The sequence below is a fragment of the Coregonus clupeaformis genome, chromosome 16, assembly GCF_020615455.1.
Source record: "Coregonus clupeaformis isolate EN_2021a chromosome 16, ASM2061545v1, whole genome shotgun sequence".
Taxonomy (NCBI): Eukaryota; Metazoa; Chordata; class Actinopteri; order Salmoniformes; family Salmonidae; genus Coregonus; species Coregonus clupeaformis.
The window spans coordinates 30516524-30536771 of NC_059207.1; the positions used below are offsets into that span (position 1 = coordinate 30516524).

The 20248-nt window shown below is 44.0% G+C and overlaps 1 protein-coding gene across 2 annotated transcripts; it reads right to left on the reverse strand.

The window, feature by feature from the left end:
• Positions 1 to 1720: 1720 nt before the first annotated feature.
• On the reverse strand, positions 1721 to 20154 carry LOC121584928 (THO complex subunit 5 homolog). 2 transcript variants are annotated; one of them, XM_041901189.1, is made up of 20 exons: positions 20047 to 20154; positions 16229 to 16343; positions 15869 to 16012; positions 15651 to 15764; positions 8045 to 8142; positions 7774 to 7920; positions 7555 to 7669; positions 7200 to 7332; positions 6854 to 6931; positions 6289 to 6335; positions 5152 to 5251; positions 4035 to 4143; positions 3848 to 3949; positions 3620 to 3716; positions 3371 to 3482; positions 3139 to 3242; positions 2823 to 2910; positions 2560 to 2675; positions 2082 to 2267; positions 1721 to 1992 (listed from the first exon to the last, which is right to left on the reverse strand). In XM_041901189.1, exons 2-20 carry the CDS (start codon positions 16319 to 16321, stop codon positions 1960 to 1962), a joined length of 2016 nt encoding a protein of 671 aa, XP_041757123.1. In that variant the 5' UTR covers positions 16322 to 16343; positions 20047 to 20154; the 3' UTR covers positions 1721 to 1959. The 2 variants fall into 2 exon arrangements, with proteins under 2 accessions (XP_041757123.1, XP_041757122.1); XM_041901188.1 differs by having other exon boundaries at positions 2077 to 2267.
• Positions 20155 to 20248: the final 94 nt, after the last annotated feature.

Genomic DNA, 20248 nt, shown 5'->3' on the forward strand with positions numbered 1-20248 from the left:
GCCAGGGATTTCACCATGAGGCCAATGGTGACTTTAAAACAGTTACAGAGCTTAACGGTTGTGATAGAAAACTGAGGATGGATCAACAACATTTTAGTTACTCCACAATACTAACCTAATTGACAGAGCGAAAAGAAGAAAGCCTGTACGGAATAAAAATATTCCAAAACACGCATCCTGTTTGCAACAAGGCACTAAAATAATTCTGCAAAAAATGTGGCAAAGCAATTCACTTTTTGTCCTGAATACAAAGTGTTATGTTTGGGGCAAATACAAAAACATTACGGAGTACCACTCTCCATATTTCCAAACGTAGTTAGTAGAACATAGTAGTGGCTACATCATGTTTTGGGGTATGCTTGTAATCATTAAGGACTGGGGAGTTTTTCAGGATAAAAAAATAAACGGAATGGAGCTAAGCACAGGCAAAACCCTAGAGGAAAACATGGTTCAGTCTACTTTCCACCAGACACAGGAAGATTAATTCACCTTTCAGTAGGACAATAACCTAAAACACAAGGCCAAATCTACACTGGAATTTTTTACCAAAAAGAAAGTGAATATTCCTGAGTGGCCGAGTTACAGTTTTGACTTAAATCTACTTGAAAATCTATGGCAAGACCTGAAAATGGTTGTCTAGCAACGATCAACAACCAATTTGACAGAACTTGAAGAATTTTGAAAATAATAATGGGCAAATGTTGTACAATCCAGGTGTGGAAATCTCTTAGAGACTTATCCAGAAAGACTCACAGCTGTAATCACTGCCAAAGGTACTTTACTTCAATAAAGTATTGACTCAGGGGTGTGAATACTTATGTAAATGAGATATTTCTGGATTTCATTTTCAATATTTTTGCTAACATTTCTAAAAACATATTTTCACTTTGTCATTATGGGGTATTGCGTGTAGAGACGGGTGAGATATATTTTTTATCCATCTCGAATTCAGGCTGTAACACAACAAAATGTGGAATAAGTCAAGGGGTATGAATACTTTCTGAAGGAACTGTATTCTGTTGACATTGAGATGCTGTATCTCACACCTAATATCATGAAGTATCTCCCTGAATTCTGACTGTGTATCATCATGACCGTTAAGTTCCTTTTTGAATTCTTCCCTCATGATCATTAGGTTTCTCTTTGGGGTTGTAATGGCAGAATGTAATCTCTTTATGTCTGATGGATGACAGTGTATTAACAGGAGACAACCTGCAGCAAAAACATCCTCAGAATGATCACCATGGCATGGCACCCCAAAAAACACCTCAGCTACATCCTAACAGTAGAATGCTTGTCCTGGAAGGGAGAGGGCTACTGGGGTTCTGTGATGCTGCACTAATGTCAGTTTAAATCCAGAGCAGTGATCCAGTCCACCAGTGGTCCTGTTATCAATTATCAGCTCTTACTACACTGTAACTACAGGATAGGGAACACATTTGTAGGTGCGCGTGTGTGATAATGTATTCTCTGTATTTCCAGAACCAGTGGGCATGAGTCAGCTTAGAGAAGTGCTGAGCTATGATAATAAAAGCCATAAAATTATGTGATTACGATGCAGAGAAAAAAAGAGAGGGGGGGAGAGAGCGAAGGCAGAGAGAGATGATGAAATATGCAATAGCTAAAAGAGGTGGAGAGGAGAGGTAATTCATGATAGAATACAGCTGAGCATAAATCATAGCAGCGAAGAATAACATAAAAAATACCAAGAACTTGCTGATTCAAACAAAATCACTAGCTTTTTATTGTTAACTGAACACAGAATGTGTGAAACTAAAACAGACAAAACTGTGGTGTATTAAAAAAGAGAGAGGGGATATGAGGGCAGGGACGTGGCAGAAGATAAAGTTCAGGGTTCAGGGGTGACTGATGAAGCTTTGAGGTGGGCTAAGAAATCAAGGGTAAGATATAAGGGGTGAAGGGGGAAGTCAGCGGTGACTGAAGAAGCCCTGGGGGTGGTTATACTTGAACGGCTTCAGACGGTTCGGACCCCTGAAACACAACCAGAGAGAAACACGCTGTCAGAAATACGAGAGAGAAGTGTGTGAGTGAGTGTGTGCGCATGTGTATGTGTACCTTACGGTGCGTAGACACATCTTCTCTCTGAGAAACTCCTGTGGTCCCTCCACACTGTCATCCTGTCCATCAGTCTCCAGGTATACGTCCAGACAGACACACAGACGAGCTACCTGATTGGTCAGCAGCTGGTGCCCTGGGCGGGGCCCCTGGAGCTCCGACTTAAACACATTCACCTCACTCTCCATGGCCTGGGGGAGGGGTTACACATGTCAGTCACAGCCGGTGTGTGTGACTAACCACTAACCAGTGACATCAAAGGACATAACAGAATATAGAGATCCTCCCCTGTGGTCCTCTGTAGCTCAGCTGGTAGAGCACGGCGCTTGTAACGCCAAGGTAGTGGGTTCGATCCCCGGGACCACCCATACACAAAAATGTATGCACGCATGACTGTAAGTCGCTTTGGATAAAAGCGTCTGCTAAATGGCATATTATTATTATTATTATATTCAGTGTGTGTGTGTGTGTGTGTATACTCACTCTAAGGTTGTCATCTGTACGTCCGCTGCATTCGCCCTTCCAGCTGAGTGAAAGAGCAAACAGAGGAGAGATTTCTGAGTAACGGGGGTTCAACACCACTGCAGCCTGAAGACGAGCTGAGGGGGGAAAGAGAAAGAGTTTATTTTCCAGACATTTCTAAGGAATCCTATGGTCTAAACAAAGCAAAGAGAGAGGCCTCCATTTCTTCAGGAATGTCTTCATATATTACGTAGTGACTCATCACTTTGCCCCCTGATCTTTACCTGTTCCTCGCTCCACCACAGCCATGAAGAACAGGTCAGTCTCCCGAGCCAGACCTGCTTCTGACACATGCTGCGTGAACGACAGATTCTAGAGATAGAACACAAAGAAAAGTAAGCTACCAGTATACGTTTTACTTAATTAAAACCTCCTTGATTCACACAATGCTTATTATAGCAACACCATCTACACCGCAGCTCCAATGAGAGCCAGAAGTTGTTATAGTGAGTGTGAGTTGTAGTCAAGATTGTGTGCTTCCTGTGTACTCCTCGATTGTGTAGAGAGAGCAAACAAAATGGGAGGTTGTGTGAGTCTTACTGTGTACTCCTGGTGTGACATGGTAGTCCAGCGAGCCAGGCGGGAGAGAACCTTAGCAGGGAACAGGTGCTGGCACTCACTGGACACTGGAACTATACTGTGCTCTGAAAACAGAAAAACAATACCAACAGCATGCAGGAGACAGGTTATTTTGTCTGTGTGTGTAGCCAGAGATGAGAAATGTGAGGAGAACTGTTTATGCCGGGCCAGATGTGTGTGTGTGTGTGTGTACCTAGTGAGGAGAACTGTTTGTGCAGGGCCAGGCGTGACTGGACTCGTCCTCTCAACAGCTTCATAGTGCTCTCCATGTGACTGGCACTCAGAGAACTGCCCGCACGCAAACCCTGAAAAACACACACACAACAGGGTTAAACACACACACACACACACACACACACACACACACACTCAGGAAGTGCACCCCATAGCAGGAGACACTTTACTATACGCAATGGCAGGGCCACACACACACACCACACACCTCTGGGGCATCACTGGGGAACTGCAGTCCTCCTAGACTCTGCACCCACAGGTAGGGATGACCCAACTCTGCCACGTAGTCTCCAAACGAACTGATCCTATAAGAAAACACAATATAATCATTCATACTGATCCTACAATCATCAAATAATATCTGTATTGATACTGAAGCAACTGTACAAGGTGTGTGTGTGTGTATGGGAGTCTGGTGTTAGGGCAGCATCCTTACCCCACTTTATCAAACTGGTAGCGGTTAGCGGGGTTGGGTGTCTCGCGGCCCTGGTCGTTGGCATACAGGCAGTTGAGCAGCGTGTCAGAGTTTAACAGCTCCCTGAGAGAGGACACAATTACAACACAGTCATACACTCCAAACTCCACAAACACGGTCACTGACACGCACACACACACACGCGTACCCTGCGCTGATGGCTCCAGTGAGGTCTGTGGTGGTGGAGACTTTGGCCTTGACAGTCATGATGTTCAGGTTCATCAGGTAGTAGAAGAACAGATGCAGCACACTGCCGTCTAGACAGACCGAGGGAGAGGAGAAGGGTTCACTGGGTGTGTCTGTGAGCATGATGCCATCTATTAATAATAAATATATATAAACTGCATATTCTATTCAGCAAACAGGGAGATGAGACAGGTAATGTGTGTCTATGTGAGCATGATGCTATCTATGTACTGTGGATAGTAAATTGCCTCCCTGCCAAAAGGTCCCACCAGCAACAGTCATCTCAGTGTGAATTGACACTTAATTATATAGTACAATGTATAGTATGATGTCATGGTGTCACTGCTCCAGTCTGACACTTAGTGCTACTGTGTAGGTGTATAGGATGGGTTGAGCCAAGGAGAGGAGAGGGACTGTTTATATCCTGACGACAAGGAGGAAGAGAGGAGAAGAGGAAGAGAGGAAATGAGGATGAGAAGAGAGGAGGAAGATGTAGAAGAGGGACGAGGGGAAGGAGAGATGGAGAAGCGAAGGGGAAGATGTTCAGCATTGCAGGTGTAACTTCATCCATCCACTGGTAGGCAGGCAGGAGTGGACTGCGGAGCTGGCAGCAGTGTAGGGCTGCAGCAGTCACACCTTATTCTAGGCCTATTTTCATCAGCCTCCTCTTGCGCTCTCTGTTGTCCTCTAAACCATGGGGCAGCTTTTGGCTGTTTGCTGCATTAAAAGCAGTGTGTGTGTGTCAGTCTCTCAGGGTGTTATTGGGTTCTGTCTGACTGCAGAGCCAGGAGAGGAGAGGCGACCTTGTGTAACCTCTGTAGTGATGTCATTGCCCATTGGACAATAACTGTTTATTCACTGTCATCTATGCACCGAACCACCATTATCATCATCAAAATAGGACAAATATAGGAACCCACCTAATTGTCATCATATACAATGTCCACAGAATCCTCATCACCACTATTAATATCAGTTCCTAACAGTCCTATCATATAGCTCTGAATGATCATATCTTCTCTACTGTCCCAGTGACAGGGTCCTGCTGCCTGTCACATAGGAACAGTATGTGTGTGTACCTTTGCATTTGAGGTCCAGGCAAAGGGAGAGAGGGTGTCTCTTCAGCATCTCACGTCTCTTATCATCCAGCTGACCACCTGTAGTAGGTCTCCTCCTCTTCTACAGAGAGAGAGGGAGAGAGAGAGGAAGAGAAAGGGGGGGGGAGTATTACCATTAGTATTTTATCATGCCGTCATGTTCTACTGCTCATTATAAACTGGGTGGTTTGAGCCCTGAATGCTGATTGGCTGACAGCTGTGGTATATCAGACCGTATACCATGGGTATGACAAAACTTTTATTTTTACTGCTCTAATTACATTGGTAACCTGTTTATAATAGCAATAAGGCACCTCGGGGGTTTGTGGTATATGGCCAATATACCACGGCTAATGGCTGTATCCAGGCACTCCGTGTTGTGTCATGCATAAGAACAACCCTTAGCCGTGGTATATTGGCCATATACCACAAACCCCCGAGGTGCCTTATTGCTTAATTAATCAGATGTACAGATGTCTGGTCCTGGTCTAAAGTAGTGCACTATATAAGAAATAGGGTGCTATTTGGTACACAATCTATAATCCTAACTGATCATCTCTCATTGCAGCTGGCCATAGGAGGACAGAGTTAACCTTGGCTTGCCCTTCACCTCAGAATTATTTCACAGCGAAAGAGAAGGACTAGATGAAGGGAGGGAGGGAGAAAAGGAGTGTCAGCTGAGGTGTAGTGACAGAGTAGCAGTAATGTGACCAGGCAAATCACAGACGGACGGATGTCTTCAGCAAAAAGATGAATAAATAAATACAATATAAAAAAGGCTTGTATGTGTGGTAGTGTGTAAAGTATATGTGAGTGAGAGTGTGTGAGGAGTAGGAGTATGACACACGTGTGGGAGAAGGAAGAGTATGACTGCCAACTGTGTGTGGGCTTGGGTTATAGTGACCTATCTTATCCATGCTTCCCAGAACACACCACATGGCACCAGTCAGGAAGCAATCAATAGACCTCCTTTCCCTGTCTGCCATTACAGTGTGTGTGTCAGCAGAGGTTGTTGGGACAATGTGTGTAGAGAGGAGAGGTGAACTCGTTGACACTGACGTGTGTGTGTACAGAGTGGTATTAGGAGGGCCTCTAGTGGCAGCATGGTGTGGGACAGACCGTTTTCTCTTGCTCCTCCTCTGCATCAGAATCACCAGAATCATCATCTAGAGGAGAGAGAATCAGAATACACACACTTAAATGCACAGTCAGAACACACACTTCTCTACACCACTGCCCCGTCCAAAAATACACACAGAGCTTTCTGTATTTAATCACTACCCTGTCGAACACACACACACACACAGTATAGAGTAATTAACAGGCAGCCAGGCATGCTGAGTGGCGCAGTGGTCTAAGGCACTGCATCGCAGTGCTAACTGTGCCACTAGAGATCCTGGTTCGAATCCAGGCTCTGTCGCAGCCGGCCGCGACCGGGAGACTCATGGGCGGTGCACAATTGGCCCAGCACCGTCCAGGGTAGGGGAGGGAATGGCCGGCAGGGATGTAGCTCAGTTGAAAGAGCATGGCGTTTGCAGGGTTGTGGGTTCGATTCCCACGGGTTCCCACGGGGGGCCAGTAAAAAAATAAAAATAATAATAATAATAATGTTTTCACTAACTGTAAATCGCTCTGGATTAGGGCGTCTGCTAAATGACTAAAAATGTAAATGCTGAAGTCTTACCCTGCGAGTCCTCTGGAGGTTTAGACAGAGCTTTGGCCTCGTCCACATCTCCACTGATGGACACACTCAGGCTTTTATCTGAAACACACACAAATACAAACATGAAAACCGCATGTCCTCCACAAAATTGATAATTTGACAATGGAAAAAGTGACAAAATCGTGTTCACAAATGTAAGTAAAGAAGCTGACGAAGATCAGTTTTGGATCAATACGTTGTCAATAAAGCAGTGAACTGGGAGCATAAACAGTGTGCGGGCCTTCCTGTTCTTTACAAGAATTCTTTATTAGCCCAGCACTTAAGTTTAAGGATGTGCGTATGTAAGTAAACATACAGAAACACTCACCGCAGGCCTGTCCGTAAGCGCTGGCCTGAACCAGTAGGACGTAGAGAGAGGGTGGGAGGTGGCGGGCGATCTCTGTCTGTCTCTGGGTCTGTTCAAACGGCATGGAGAGGTACTCCTGGACCGGGAGGGATGCCTGGGGAAGGAGACCGGTTTAGGTTTCAGGCCTGGAAGGTCACATTCTGGGGATAAGGCCATTTCAGAAGCCCTTGCCTGCAGTGTGTTATCATGCACATGTCCAGCCATCCATACCAGACAGAAATCTGGACTTGTAAAAGCTGTGGGACTGGTGTTGTTCTGTCAATTGAATGCTGCTATGGCTTCCAGGGAGGTTTAAATTCACTTTGCTTCATTGTACCTGCATGATAGCGTTGAGTCCAGGCTGTAGAGAACTCAGGTGTTCCTTCTTCACCTCAATGCCTTTCTGGATCTTCTCCTTACTGGACAGAGACTCCTTGTACTGCTCAGCCAACCTACAAACACACACACACACAAATTGCCCAGAGAACAGTGGGAGTTGATGTACTGCTTAGCCAACCTACAGAGGAACAACAGTGTCTCAGTGTGAGTGTGGTACCTCTTCCTCTGTTCCAGTTCCCAGTCCAACCTGGCCAGTGTGAGTTGGTGGGGGTCATCCTTGGTGAGGAGGGTGCGGGAGATCTCAGGGGGGGCCTCCTGGTAGAACTCATCTACACTCACCAGATCTATCTCCTCATGTTTAGACCTGGACACACATGCAGAGAGAAAATCAACAACAAAGAGCAATACTCACGAAGCGTCTCATTTCTGGGCTTAGTCGTACAGACTTGGAGCAAATGTGAATTAGAACACCCCCCAGTGGTACTGACTTGAACTCCAGACACTTGCTGATCTCCTTCTGCAGGTGCATGACCTCATAGAGCAGGTTCTGGAGCTGCAAGTGCAACACATCCACTCTCTGCTTGCCCTGGAGGGAGACAGGGAGAGGGGGAGAGGGGTGTTAATAGATGCTTTTGCTGTGGGTGTGTAGAGGGATTTCTAAAATGTTGCATGTGAAAGTGTATATACAGTGAGGTCTAAAAGTATTTGGACAGTGACACATTTTGTTGTTTTGGCTCTTTACTCCAGCACATGACTATGGGGTTAAAGTGCAGACTGTCAGCTTTAATTTCAGGGTATTTTCATCCATATCGGGTGAACCGTTTAGAAATTACAACACTTCCTGTACATAGTCTCCCCCTTTTAGGGAACCAGAAGTCTTTGTACAAATTCACTTGTGTATTAAAGTAGTCAAAAGTTCAGTTCAGGTCCCATATTCCTAGCATGCAATGACTACATCAAGCTTGTGGCTCTACAAACTTGTTGGATGCTTTTGCAGTTTGTTTTGGTTGTGTTTCAGATGATTTTGTGCCCAATAGGAATTGTGTCATTTTGGAGTCACTTTTATTGTAAATAAGAATATAATGTTTCTGAACACTTCTACATTAATGTGGATGCTACCATGACTATGGATAATCTTCAATGAATTGTGAAGAATGATGAGTGAAAGTTAGAGGCACAAAGATCATACCCCAAGACATGCTAACCTCTCACCATTATCAATAACAGGGGAGGTTAACTTTATCACTCATCATTGCTGATTATCCATAGCATCCACATTCATGTAGAAATGTTCAGAAACATACTCTATTCTTATTTACATTATGTGACTCCAAACTGACAATACATTATTTCCCATTCATTTCAATTGGGCACAAAATAATCTGAAACAAAAACAAACTGCGTCAAGCTTATTGGATGTGTCACAAAAATCATTTTTTATTAAATGTGTAAATTAACATTATTCCACTTTGACATTATGGGGTACTGTGTGTAGGCCAGTGACAAAAACACTCAATTTAATCCATTTTAAATTCAGGCTGTAACACAACAAAATGTGGAAAAAGTCAAGGGGTGTGAATACTTTCTGAAGCAGCACACACTCACACTACTACACAAATATACCCACACACATTCATACACTACATACGCACTCACACAAACTTTCAAACTCATAATTTGCTGATGCTACTCAGTTCTTTATTCTTACTCTTATAATGTATCCTGATGCCTAGTCTCTTTACCCTGCCTTCATGTACATATCTACCTCAGATACCTCGTACCACTGCACATTTATATGGTACTCCCTGTATATAGATTCATTCTTGTGTATTTTATATCTTGTGTTACTACAATGAACAAAAATATAAAACGCAACATGTGAAGTGTTGGTCCCATGTTTCATGAGCTGAAATAAAATCTCAGAAATGTTCCACACACACAAAAAGCTTATTTCTCTAAAATGTTGTGCATAAATTGGTTTACATCCCTGTTAGTGAGCATTTCTCCTTTGCCAAGAAAATCCATCCACCTGACAGGTGTGGCATATCAAGAATCTGATTAAACTGCATGATTATTACACAGGTGCACCTTGTGCTGGGGTCAATAAAAGGCCACTAAAATGTCTAGTTGTGTCACACAACACAATGCCACAGATGTCTCAAGTTGAGGGAATGTGCAATTGGCATGCCGACTGCAGTAATGTTCACCTGAGCTGTTGCCAGAGAATGTAATGAATTAGTTAAATTCTTCACCATAAGCTGCGTCCATCATTTTAGAGAATTTGACAGTACGTCCAACCGGCCTCACAACCGCAGACCATGTGTATGGCGTTGTGTGGGCGAGCGGTTTGCTGATGTCAACGTTGTGAACAGAGTGCCCCATGGTGGCGGTGGGGTTATGGTATGGGCAGCCATAAGCTACCGACAACAAACACAACTGCATTTTATAAAATTGCAATTTGAATGCACATGGATAGTGTGACGAGATCCTGAGGCCGATTGTTGTGCCATTCCTCCGCCGCTATCACCTCATGTTTCAGCATAATAATACACAGCCCCACTGCGCAAGGATCTATGCAAAATTCCAGGAAGCTGAAAATGTCCCAGTTCTTCCATGGCCGGCATACTCCCCAGACATGTCACCGACTGAGCATGTTTGGGATGCTCTGGATCGACAACTTGTTCCAGTTCCCACCAATATCCAGCAACTTCACACAGCCACTGAAGAGGAGTGGGCATCATTCCACAGGCCACAATCAGCCGCCTGTGGAAGTGAAACTGACTGGTTTTATGATCCACGCACCTACTTTTTTTTTTTTAAGGTACAGTATCTGTGACCAACAGATGCATATCTGTATTCCCAGTCATGTGAAATATATAGATTAGGGCCTAATTTATTTATTTAAATCAGGGGTGTCAAACTCATTTTAGCTCAGGGGCCACATGGAGGAAAATCTATTCCCAAGTGGGCCGGACCGGAAAAATCATGGTATATATAACTTAAAAACAACAACTTCAGATTGTTTTCTTTGTTTTAATACGATCAACATACAACAAAAAGCTGGAGCCTGAGGACAGTGTGTCCAAAATAGTACAAGCACAACATCACTATTAATCATAAAACACGTCAGGTTTATTTGAAAATTCTAAAGAAAAAGAACAAACACACAATGCCTCAGTGATTAACAACTGTTTCACAGATCACAGAACTATATCAGGGTGTCATTTCTCAGGCAGAAATGTAGATAAAAATAATGAAATCCTGTTCCCCAAACAAGTGCAAGAACCACAGAGTCAAGAATAGGTTAAATATACAAATAAAATAAAATCAATTAAAAACAATAGCACATCAACATAAAAACATATAAACATAAAGCTGGAGCCTGAGGACAGTGTCCAAAAGCACAACATCACTATTAATCATAAAACACCTCAAGTTATTTGAAAGTTCTGAGAACAAAGAACACACAAACACACAATGCCTCAGTGATTCACAGAAGTATATCACAGAACTATATCAGGGTGTCATTTCTCAGGCAGAAATGTAGATAAAAATAATGAAATCCTGTTCCCCAAACAAGTGCAAGAACCACAGAGTCAAGAATAGGTTAAATATACAAATAAAATCAATTAAAAACAATAGCACATCAACATAAAAACATAAACATAAATCTGAAAGCGTTGCTCAAACTCCCGTAACAGTCCCGTTATTTTATCTTTGAACCGCTTCATGTCTGTCACATGTTGGGTCGCGCACACATTTTTCAGACAGGGGAAGTGAGCTGCATCACCACCGGCAAGTTGCGTCTCCCACAATGACAGCTTCAACTTGAAAGAACGTATGCTGTCATAATACTGCGTGACAACTTTGTTGCGCCCTTGCAGCTGTTTGTTCAAGTTATTCAGGTGCTCTGTAACATCCACCATAAATGCAAGGTCCTGCATCCATTCTGCGGAATGAAATTCTAACACTGGTTTGCCCTTTCTTCCATGAACTGTTCAATTTCTTCTCGTAAATCAAAGAAACGCCTCAGCACAGCACCTCGGCTTAACCATCTTACCTCAGTGTGGTATGGCAGGCCATAGATGTGGTCTTTCTCTCTGAGAAGGCTGTCAAACTGACGGTGATTCAGGCTTCTGGATCGGATGAAATTAACAGTTTGGATGACCACCTTCATGACGTTATCCATCTTTAATGACTTGCAACACAAAGCCTCCTGGTGCAAAATACAGTGAAAAGTCAAAAATCACGTCCTCCATTTGCAGATTGCACTTTCTCTCTGAACTTTGTCACAACGCCTGCTTTTTTTCCCGATCATTGAGGGCGCACCATCTGTAGCCAGGCTGACAGCGCGGGACCAGTCCACTCCGACCCTGTCCAGCGCGCCGACGAGTCGCGGTAAAAATATCAGCTGCTGTCGTTGTATCTGTCATCGGCACCAACTCCACGAACTCCTCGGTGACGGTCAATGTGTCATCAACTCCGCGGATGAAAATGGCCAGTTGTGCAACATCTGTAATGTCCGTGCTTTCATCAATTGCAACCGAAAACGCAATAAATGACTTTACTTTTTGCTTCAACTGGCTGTCCAAATCCACTGAAAGATCGGAAATCCTGTCTGCAACTGTGTTTCTTGTCAGGCTGATATTTGCAAAAGCCTGCCGCTTTTCAGGGCACACAATCTCCGCTGCCTTCATCATGCATGTTTTTACAAATTCACCCTCACTAAATGGTTTTGAAGCCACTGCGATTTCATTAGCAATGAGGTAGCTAGCTTTCACTGCAGCGTCACTGATGTCTCGGCTGTGAGTAAACACAGACTGCTGTTTCTTCAGACCCGCCAACAGTTCATTCACCTTCTCTCATCTCCGCTGTCCTTGAAAGTTGTCATATTTGTCGGCATGAAGACTCACATAGTGGCGACGAAGGTTATATTCTTTCAGCACTGCAACATGCTCTGAACACACCAAACATACAGCTTTCCCATTCAATTCCGTGAATAAATAGGATGACCATTTTTCTTGGAACACTCTGCACTCTGCGTCCACTTTTCTCTTTTTTGACAGAGACATATTGGGGCAATGAGGGTGCCAAAGCACATAATGTTAAAAGTAGAAGCCGTAATAAATATTGCGGGCAAAACAAAGTAGCTCATTGGCTGCACGTGCTTAACCTACTTGCTCTGCCCCGGTATAAACAGTTTGCTTGCTTAACACAATTGCTATTGCGCCATCCAGTGGACGCAATTGGAACAGCAGTTTATTTTATTGAAAAATTGCAGCGCATTTTTATACTTTAAAAAACGTTTTTTTTTTTTTTTTAATCATCTCGCGGGCCGGATTAAACCCGTTTGCGGGCCTTATCCGGCCCGCGGGCCGTACGTTTGACACCCCTGATTTAAGAGCGTCTGCTAAATGACTAAAATGTAAATGTAAATGTAAATTGACCGATTTCCTCATATGAACTGTAACTCAAAAATGTTGCGTTTATACACTATACAGTGCATTTGGAAAGTATTCAGACCACTTCCCCTTTTCCACAATTTGTTTCTTTACAGCCTTATTCTAAAATGGATTAAATACATGTTTCCATCAATCTACACACAATACCCCATTATAACAAAGCGAAAACAGGTTTTTATAAATGTTTGAAAATGTCACAAAAAAATTATCAAATACCTTATTTACATAAGTATTCAGACCCTTTGCTATGAGACTCGAAATTGAGCTCAGGTGCATCCTGTTTCCATTGATCATCCTTGAGATGTTTCTACAACTTGGAGTCCACCTGTGGTAAATGCAGATGATTGGACATGATTTGGAAAGGCACACACCTGTCTATATAAAGGTCCCACAGTTGACAGTGCATGTCAGAGCAAAAACCAAACCATGAGGTCAAAAGGAATTGTCCGTAGAGCTCCGAGACAGGATTGTGTCGAGGCACAGTTCTGTGGAAGGGTACCAAAACATTTCTGCAGCATTGAAGGTCCCCAAGAACACAGTGGCCTCCATCATCCTTAAATGGAAGAAGTTTGGAACCGCCAAGACTCTTCCTAGAGCTGGCTGCCCGGCCAAACTTAGCAAAGTACAGAGAGATCCTTGATGAAAAGCTGCTCCAAAGCGCTCAGGACCTCAGACTGGGGCGAAGGTTCACCTTCCAATAGGACAACGAACCTAAGCACACAGCTAAGACAACGCAGTAGTGGTTTCGGGACAAGTCTCTGAATGTCCTTGAGTGGCCCAGCCAGAGCCCGGACTTGAACCCGATCGAACATCTCGAGAGACCTGAACATAGCTGTGCAGCGACGCTTCCCATCCAACCTGACAGAGCTTGAGAGGATCTGCAGAGAAGAATGGGAGAAACTCCCCAAATACAGGTGTGCCAAGCTTGTAGCGTCATACCCAAGAAGACTCGAGGCAGTAATCGCTGCCAAAGGTGCTTCAACAAAGTACTGAGTAAAGGGTCTGAATAAAATTTCTAAAGACATGTTTTTGCTTTGTCATTATGGGGTATTGTGTGTAGATTGATGAAGATAAAAACTATTTAATCAGTTTTGAATTCAACAAAATGTGGAAAAAGTAAAGGGGTGTGAATACTTTTTGAAGGCTACGTATATACAAAAGTATGTGGACGACCCTTCAAATTAGTAGATTTGTCTATTTCAGCCACACCCGTTGCTGACAGGTGTATAAAAATCGAGCACACAGCCATGCAATCTCCATAGACAAACATTGGCAGAAGAATGGCCTTACTGAAGAGCTCAGTGACTTTCAATGTGGCACCGTCACAGGATGCCACCTTTCCAACAAGTCAGTTGGACAACAAGTCAAATGTAAGTGCTGTTATTGTGAAGTGGAAACATCTAGGAGCAACAACGGCTCAGCCGCGAAGTGGTAGGCCACACAAGCTCACGGAATGGGAATGCCGAATGCTGAAGCGCTTAAAAATTATCTGTCCTCGGTTGCAACACTCACTATCGAGTTCCAAAATGCCTCTGCCTCTGGAAGCAACGTCAGCACAATAACTGTTTGTCTGGAGCTTCATGAAATGGGTTTCCATGGCCGAGCAGCCGCACACAAGCCTAAGATCACCATGTGCAATGCCAAGTGTCGGCTAGAGTGGTGTAAAGCTCGCCGCAATTGGACTCTGGAGCAGTGGAAATGCGTTCTCTGGAGTGATGAATCACGCTTCACCATTTGGCAGTCGGATGGACGAATCTAGGTATGGCGGATGCCAGGAGAACGCTAGCTGCCCGAATGCATAGTGACAACTGTAAAGTTTGGTGGAGGAGAAATAATGATCTGGGGCTGTTTTTCATGGTTTGGGCTAGGACCCTTAGTTCCAGTGAAGGGAAATATTTATGCTACAGCATAGACGATTCTGGACATTCTAGACAATTATGTGTTTCCAACTTTGTGGCAACAGTTTGGGGAAGGCCCTTTCCTGTTTCAGCATGACAATGCCCCTGTGCACAAAGCGAGGTCCATACAGAAATGGTTTGTTGAGATCGGTGTGGAAGAACTTGACCGGCCTGCACAGAGCCCTGACCTCAACCCCATCGAACACCTTTGGGATGAATTGGAACGCTGACTGCGAGCAAGGCCTTAATCACCCAACATCAGTGCCCGACCTCACTAATGCTCTTGTGGCTGAATGGAAGCAAGTCCCCGCAGCAATGTTCCAACATCTAGTGGAAATCCTTCCCAGAAGAGTGGAGGATGTTACAGCAGCAAAGGGGGGACAAACTCCATATTAATGCCCATGATTTTGGAATGAGATGTTCGACGAGCGGGTGTCCACATACTTTTGGTCATGTAGTGTATCTGTAGATTTGAAAATGTGATGGAAACACATTGAACTTTAGATTTTTATTTGGTACATGAAAACTTAAGTGAAAAAGTACATTGTGTGCAATACGTCATTACGCACTGATTTTTACCCGCAACAAGTCCATTTGGTGTAAACCCACTACTGGTGTGAAAATGCGCATATTTTCTTTATGCGGATTCTATCATATTCGCATGAAAATCTGTCACCAATTGGATGGAAACCTTGCTACTGTCCAAATCCTTTTGGACCTCACTGTGTATGTACCTCGTGTGTATGGTCTCTCCCCCTCTTCAGTCTCATGTGAGCGAGGCGGTTGAGTTTCTTCAGGCTCATAAAGTGGATACAGCTCTGCATCCTCTTCTCCTCTACCTCAGCACACTGGAGGGAAGGGCAGACATCATGGGGGTTAGAGCAATTCTCTTATAAGACTGAGTAGTGTCTGAGTGTATAGGACACTCATTTTCTGACTGTGTGCGTCTCACCCCATCCTTGGCTCCGTTGGCTTTCAGCTCCTGGATGTCGTTCATCAGTTTGGCCAGAGCTTCACAGGTCAGTTTATACTGCTGGTAGTCCTCTTCAGGGTTCCTGCCATCCAGCTCCACTTCCTCACTGTACACACGCACGTCCTGAACACACACACACACACTCAATTTTGGTAACGCTCCCTCCCCTTCTCTCTCTATACTCTTCTGCCTCCCCTCTCTCTACAGTTCTCACCTTGCCCCCCTCCCTCCTCCCACTGCTGTCCACTCCTTTGTTCACCTAGTTTTGAAAACCCAGTCAACAGCACTTTTGGTATATTGTGGAAGGTAACCTGTCTGTCTAGAGAGACTAGTGCTCACCTGGTCCCCCTCTCCGCGGCCGCATTTCCCCTCCGGTGTGCCTGTCTCGCTGCGGAGCACCTTCGACTTGCGCTTCTTCAGGGCATCGGACATGGCTTGTGAACGTCAGAGGACACTAAATACAGAAAACATATTTCTATAGAAAGCTAGCTATATACGCTAGGCACGACAGAGATATTAGAGAAAGTAGGAGATCGGAATCACAGTGGCCACTGAACTGAAAAACGTATAATGCCCCACCCAGCAGACTGTCAACCAATCGTGTTCATTGTCATGCTGCGTAACGCAGTTGCTAAGATAATCGTCACACAATCCCTTTAAAAGTACGAATGAGTCGAGAAACATGCCTATTTTCCTCTAAAGTACATAATGTCACGATTTCAAAGCTATACGATATTACAGAGAATTCATTATCTCAAATCTCCGAATTTTTTTGTCATGTTGAGCTTCTAGTTCACGTAATTCATGCTGATGTAGGGTTTTTGTGCTAGCGCCCAATTTACTCCCATTCACTCCTTGAAGGAGAGCTCTCCTTGCAGGATTGTACACAGAATGCACAGCCCATTGGCAATGTACGGGCAACGTACATAATTGGGATTAATACAAATCCAATGGAGATTCCCATCTCCTCAAAAGTACTGTATCTCTGGCCCACAGAGATAAATAGAGGACTCGTCTTTATACCCGTCCCATTATAGCGTCTATGACAGCATGGACAGTGCCACTAAGGGTACAACCTATAGGAATCCCCACCCAGTTGACTACTTTAAAATGGCGGAAGCCCTCAATGGCAATAGAGTGGTGAGGAGGAGGAGGAGCTCCGTGGACCCTTTGTGTCCGGAAGTAATTTAGCCCTTGGCGTTCTCGTGTCAATTAACACGTGACATTCCTGGATTACTCATTATATGAATAAAGTCAGATATACAGTACATTCGGAAAGGATTCAGACCCCTTCCCTTTTACACATTTTGTTATGTTACAGCCTTATTCTAAATTGAATTAAATTAATGTTTTTCCTCATCAATCTACACACAGTACACCATTATGACTAAGCGAAAACAGGTTTTTAGAAATTTGCGCAAATGTATTAAAATTAAGAAAACAGAAATACCTTATTTACATAAGTATTCAGACCCTTTGCTATGAGACTAGAAATTGAGCTCAGGTGCATCCTGTTTCCATTGATCATCCTTGAGATGTTTCTACAACTTCATTGGAGTACACCTGTGGTAAATTCAATTGATTGGAAATAATTTGGAAAGGCACATATATATAAAGGTCCCACAGTTGACAGTCAGAGCAAAAACCAAGCCATGAGATCGAAGGAATTGTCCGTAGAGCTCAGAGACAGGATTGTGTCGAGGCACAGATCTGGGGAAGGGTACCAAAACATTTCTGCAGCATTGAAGGTCCCCAAGAACACAGTGGCCTCCATCATTCTTAAATGGAAGAAGTTAGGAACCACCAAGACTCTTCCTAGAGCTGGCCGCTTGGCCAAACTGAGCAATCGGGGGAGAAGGGCCTTGGTCAGGGAGGGGACCAAGAACCCGATGGTCACTCTGACAGAGCTCTAGAGTTCCTCTGTGGAGATGGTAGAACCTTCCAGAAGGACAACCATCTCTGCAGCACTCCACCAATCATGCCTTTATGGTAGAGTGGCCAGACGGAAGCAAATTCTCAGTAAAAGGCACGACAGCCTGCTTGGAGTTTGCCAAAAGGCACCTAAAGGACTCTGACCATGAGAAACAAGATTATCTGGTCTGATGAAACCAAGATTGAACTCTTTGGCACTATCCCTACGGTGAAGCATGGTGGTGGCAGCGTCATAATGTGGGGATATTTTTCAGCAGCAGGGACTGGAAGACTAATCAGGATTGAGGGAAAGATGAATGGCACAAAGTACAGAGAGATCCTTGAGGAAAACCTGCTCCAGAGCGCTCAGGACCTCAGACTGGGGTGAAGGTTCACCTTCCAACAGGACAACGACCCTAAGCACACAGCCAAGACAACGCAGGAGTGGCTTCGGGACAAGTCTCTGAATGTCCTTGAGTGGCCCAGCCAGAGCCCAGACTTTAACCCGATCGAACATCTCTGGAGAGACCTGAAAATAGCTGTGCAGCGTCGCTCCCCATCCAACATGACAGAGCTTGAGAGGATCTGCAGAGAAGAATGGGAGAAACTCCCCAAATACAGGTGTGCCAAGCTTGTAGCGTCATACCCAAGAAGAAAAAAACTTTAACGTCCAGTTAAACCTACGCCAATGACGCCGGTGGAGTTCAAAACTGAACTTGGATCTGCGATAAAGGTGCAATATGCACAAATCGCGTCGCCATTTCCTGCTTGAAAATATTTGAATAGTTTGCCTAATTTCAGTATGTGACAAAACAAGCAAGTGTAGAGAATCATTGTACCATCTAAACCGCTGTGAAATATATTTTAAATAACTACAAATATTGTGTTTTCAACTGTTTGAAGCTGGTGTACAGAACCGAAAGTACAAGACGCAAAAACAGAACTTGGACCGGGAAGCATAGAAATAGTGCAAATAGAACAGATCCACCACTTCTTAGACTTTCAATGATTATGACAGCTCTACAGCTAACATTGGTTGGTCACCTAAAAAGTTAAATATTTTAGTTTAGGTATTAATGATATCATTCGCCATAGCTCGAACCAGTCATGACTATTCAACAAAACAATAATTAAAGTTTATTTCCAGTGAATTGCTTAGTTACATGATTGTATAACTTGTTTTTAAGTTGGAGGGTGCAGTACTTATGAAGTTTGGCCATGATGACTAAAACTAGCATAGTTCAGCTAGCCAGCTAGTTTAGCCAGGGAAAACTGTGTAAAACATGATCGGGACAGGAGTGGTCCTCTGTAGCTCAGCTGGTAGAGCACGGCGCTTGTAACGCCAAGGTAGTGGGTTCGATCCCCGGGACCACCCATTCACAAAAATGTATGCACGCATGACTGTAAGTCGCTTTGGATAAAAGCGTCTGCTAAATGGCATATTTATTTTTTATATTTATATAGCTGGGTGCACATGCGCACTTGGCTAATTCAGGAGACAGAGGTTGTAGTTTTTAATACCCTAATATCAGGAGCTGGCGGCAAAGTTTGATTAAACAATTCAGAGACTCAAACGAATGCATCAGATGACAAATATTTGAGAGCAAATAGTTAATGTGTCGTTTACAGTGGGAGCAAATGAAGCAGTGGGCAGAACCAGCAAGGAGATGAGCAAAGCCAAGCACGAGCTAGCGAGATCATATTGGTGCGTTGTAACATGATTAAGGCTGTGATTCTAGTACATTCAGATTTACATCACCTGAAACATGCGCTGAGCTCGTGCACGTGTTTACATGGTTATGCGCATGCTTCAGATGATAGAAATATGAACACACTTGCGTTACCAGCGCATTGAAAAGTTGATGTAATTACACTTTCCTGTGGATATAGGGTTTTACATTCCTACCGCCAAAAGGACTAACCGCATGGTCGGACAACCGGTAAAGTGGAGGCTTTGTAGAGGTCATGAGAGTAAACTTTCCTGATTCAAATGCTCATTGCTGCCCGACGTTGAATTGCATTGAATTCTACGTCGCGTTTCCAGACAATCTGTGACTATGTCCATGCCAAAACGAGTTATATCCACGATTAGTCCTCTATATCTATGCTCTGGCCAAAATGGCAAATATTGTTATAACGATGGTGTTGTTAGCCAGCTAGCTAAAGTTAGTAAATGCACAAGCTAGCTAGCTAGCTATCAAAGTAGCAATAACAAATATTGGAGGCACCACACACGATATACTCACCAAAACGATATAAAATACGGAAAACTAAATCAGAACGTTCATTTATCCATAAAGCTCATGCAGTTTCCAGTTCTAACGCAAAGCACTATGGGTAGCAATGTTCTTCGTTGGTCACGGCAGCAGGTAAACTAGTGAGACGTAAGATGCATACCGCCACCTAGGGCACTGAAGTCCCGCGCCTCACTAGTTCATCATCTTGACT

What these genes read in the sequence shown, in the direction of transcription:
- LOC121584928 (XM_041901188.1), bottom strand. Translation starts at nt 16,321, where the DNA reads ATGTCCGATGCCCTGAAGAAGCGCAAGTCGAAGGTGCTCCGCAGCGAG. An exon ending in GCCGCGGAGAGGGGGACCAG is followed by an intron (nt 16,013 to 16,228) that starts GTGAGCACTAGT and finishes GTGTGTGTTCAG; the next exon opens with GACGTGCGTGTGTACAGTGA. An exon ending in TACCAGTTTGATAAAGTGGG is followed by an intron (nt 3,717 to 3,847) that starts GTAAGGATGCTG and finishes GTTTTCTTATAG; the next exon opens with GATCAGTTCGTTTGGAGACT.